At 47.0% G+C, this 3142-nt stretch overlaps 1 protein-coding gene across 1 annotated transcript; it reads left to right on the plus strand.

Moving 5' to 3' along the window:
* Nucleotides 1-459: 459 nt before the first annotated feature.
* LOC311615492 (protein FAM47E-like) lies at nucleotides 460-2190 on the plus strand (the record flags this gene model as incomplete). The annotated part of the gene is made up of 1 exon (XM_084870860.1): nucleotides 460-2190. The coding sequence occupies one exon, from the start codon at nucleotides 460-462 to the stop codon at nucleotides 2188-2190; it is 1731 nt and encodes a 576-aa protein (XP_084726986.1).
* Between the last annotated feature and the right edge of the window lie 952 nt (nucleotides 2191-3142).

The raw sequence follows: 3142 nt of genomic DNA on the forward strand, positions 1-3142 counted from the left end.
CCCAATGCCTCACTCACCTCGGAAATATTTGGGCAAATATCAACACCTGAGGGCTGTGAGTACATAAGAAAAATCACACTTCTCAGAACTCCCTCCTATTAATTCCTAGCTATAATTAACCCAAGAGAAATCAAAGTACATGTATGAAGATATGAACACGTGAAATATTCATGGCCCCTTGATTTCCAAACAGCCCAAACCAGAATCACTCCAAAAGTCCAACAAAAGAAGAATGGGTAGCTAAAGTGTGGTGTGCCCATACAGGGAAACAGTTCTCTACCGCAAACAAGAATGCCGCCTGGAGGCCCATCCCAGGACAGTGCACACTGTGCAGGGGCGCTTGCTGACCCGCCTCCTGGAAGAGTAACAATGCACCACACCTGGCAATAGTCTCCTAGCGACTGGGCGGCTGGGACAACAAAACACTGAGGCCCCTGGGGGCCCTGGGCCAAGGGCGCCATGGCGGGCAGTCGGTGGCCCTTACCGGAGCCCCACAAGGGATGGCAGTTGAAGTCGGACCTGAGGAAGAAGTCGCTCTTGGAGTCTGGGCTGATCAAGCGGTGGGTGTCAGGACCCAAGCTGGCCAATGGGATCCTAGTACCAGAGCTCAGCAAGAAGTGGCTGCTAGGGCGGGCGTCGATAGAACCCGTGGCCCTGGGCATGAAATGTAAGCCTTGGTACAAAGACAGGAACAAGTTGCCTTCCTGCTCTTTCTCCAGGAACAAGGACATGTTTGGGAAGTGCCCCACCTCCATGGACAGCCGGAGGTGGGTATTTGTGAAGGAGGGGGCGGACGACTTCAGAACGGGCTGTCCATCTCCTGAAGATATGATCACTCGTGGCCATCGGGAGGGCTTTCTCCCCATGATTGCTCATAGGATTCCCCGCCCTCCGCCCAAAAAGATTCAGAGGAAGCCGCCCAAGGGAGAGGACCTGTGTTCCAAGCTCACGCCAGCCCAGCGAGCACGGAAGGCCTTTGTAGAGAACATTGAAGCCAACTTGAACAAGCATCCCTTGGAGGACTGCCCGAATCTGGAGGAAGATCTTCCTCCAGACCTTCTCCTCAAGGTGCTGCAAGTGCTAGATCCTGACAAGGAGCTGGAGGACACATGGGCTCATTGTGAGGACACCAAGGAAAAAAAGAAGACCTCCACACACCTGTGTGAAAAACATCCTGAGGAGGTCCACCTGGAAGTTCCCCAGGCAGTGAAACTGGACCCTCCCAAGGCAGTCAAACTGGACCTTCCTGAGGCAGTCAAACTGGACCCTCCCAAAGAAGTCAGACTGAAACCTCCCAAGGCAATCAAATTGGATCCTCCCAAAGCAGTCAAACTGAAATCTCCCAAGGCAGTCAAACTGGACCCTCCTGAGGCAGTCAACATGGAATCTCCTTGGAAGTTCAACCTGGAACATATAGAGGCGGACAACCTGGAACTTCCCGAGGAAGTCAACCTGGAACCTGAGGAAAAAGACCATGTGAAGACAGCCAAAGAGTGTCTCCAGTCTTATGTATTCAGTTTGTTTCCTGAGCAAGAGACAAAAGAATCATGCAAAACGATCATCCCCAAACTTCCTGTTTTCCAACACACAAGAAAAACAGTTCATGAATTATGCAAATGGATTGATGATACTTTTGGAGACATAGGCATTGATGAAGAGGCCATCATGGAAAAGTTTGAAATTGATTTTGAGGGCCCACTCACCCATGCTACAGTCAAAATAAAGAAAATAAGCCAGCTTCCTTTGAATATAAGGCCCAGCAAACAGCTAGATGGTTTAAAGCAGAGAAAATTCTCCCTGCAGGAAGATAACTGGGAAAGGAAACTCCGAAAACCGCACGACCCTTATAAATCTAAATGGGAGAAGATAAGGTATGGAGCATGGTACCTGAACCCCAAACTCTGGAAAAAGTTGGTCAATGACGCACCTTTGTCCGACCCTAAAGTCGTCCGTGACAGCGATTATTGGAGCTATAGAAGGCATCTTGAACCAGACATTATTGATGAACTTTATGGACCAATTGCCTTCAAAGATTTCGTTGTAAGCAGAGGCTACTCGATGCCAAGTGTGATTGAGAAGATGTTTATAAGGAAGGGATGGAAATATGAGTCTGTGAAGACTCCTATACACCGAGTAATGAAACTCCTCTCTCAATCCAAAGAGGAGGATTCAGAGGAAGAAGAGAATTAGACAATTTTCTACTTACCACTCACTTGGTTGGTGTCTCTCTCATTTTAACATTAGTCAGAATTCATCATGAGTGCCTCACTGGGTATGTACAACTTTGATTCCACAACATCTGTAAATTTAACACCCAGGGCTAATAAAATTTTCTAAATGAGCTTCTGCTTGGGTTCATCAATGTTTTATATATTTAACCAATTATGAAGTGAATCCTATATAATCAAGAGGTAATATGCAAATTAACCCTCATGCTCTCACAAGAGGCTGCCTAAGACCATGCCAGCAGGGAGATTAGTGAGGGATGACCAAACGACTGAACAGCAGGCTGCATGAGATGACCAGTCCGGCAGGGGGGAGTAGTTGGGGGTGACCAGGCAGGCAGGCATGTGAATGATTAGGAACCAGTGGTCCAGGATTGTGAGAGGGATGTCCCACTGCCGGTTTAGGCCCAATCCCTGGTATTGGACCTCAACCAGCAGTCGGACTTCTCCCGAGGGGTCCCAAATTGGAGAGGGTGCAGGCTGGGCTGGGGGAACCCCCTCCCGAATGAATGAATTTCATGCACCAGGCCTCTAGTATTTACATATACATCTCTCAGTTTTTATTGCATTAGGAGTATTATATCTTTATTTTAATTATTCATTAAAAATAACCATAAATAAAATTATTACTTAAAAAGGATCTTGTTGCCAGCTGATGTGGTGCAGTGGTTGAGCATTGACCTGTGAACCAGGAGGTCATAGTTTGATTCCAGGTCAGGGCACATGTTTGAGTTGCAGGCTTGATCCCAAAAGGGTGGCATGCAGGAAGCAGCTGATTAATGATTCTCCCTCATCATTGATGTTTCTCTCTCTTCCTGTCCCTCTATGAAAATCAGTAAAAATATATTTATAAAAAAATTATGCCCGCTATAATGTGTGATGAATCTCAAAATAATTATGCAGACTGAAAGAACTGT

This window comes from Pipistrellus hanaki (assembly GCF_964339955.1).
Source record: "Pipistrellus hanaki genome assembly, chromosome: X".
Taxonomy (NCBI): Eukaryota; Metazoa; Chordata; class Mammalia; order Chiroptera; family Vespertilionidae; genus Pipistrellus; species Pipistrellus hanaki.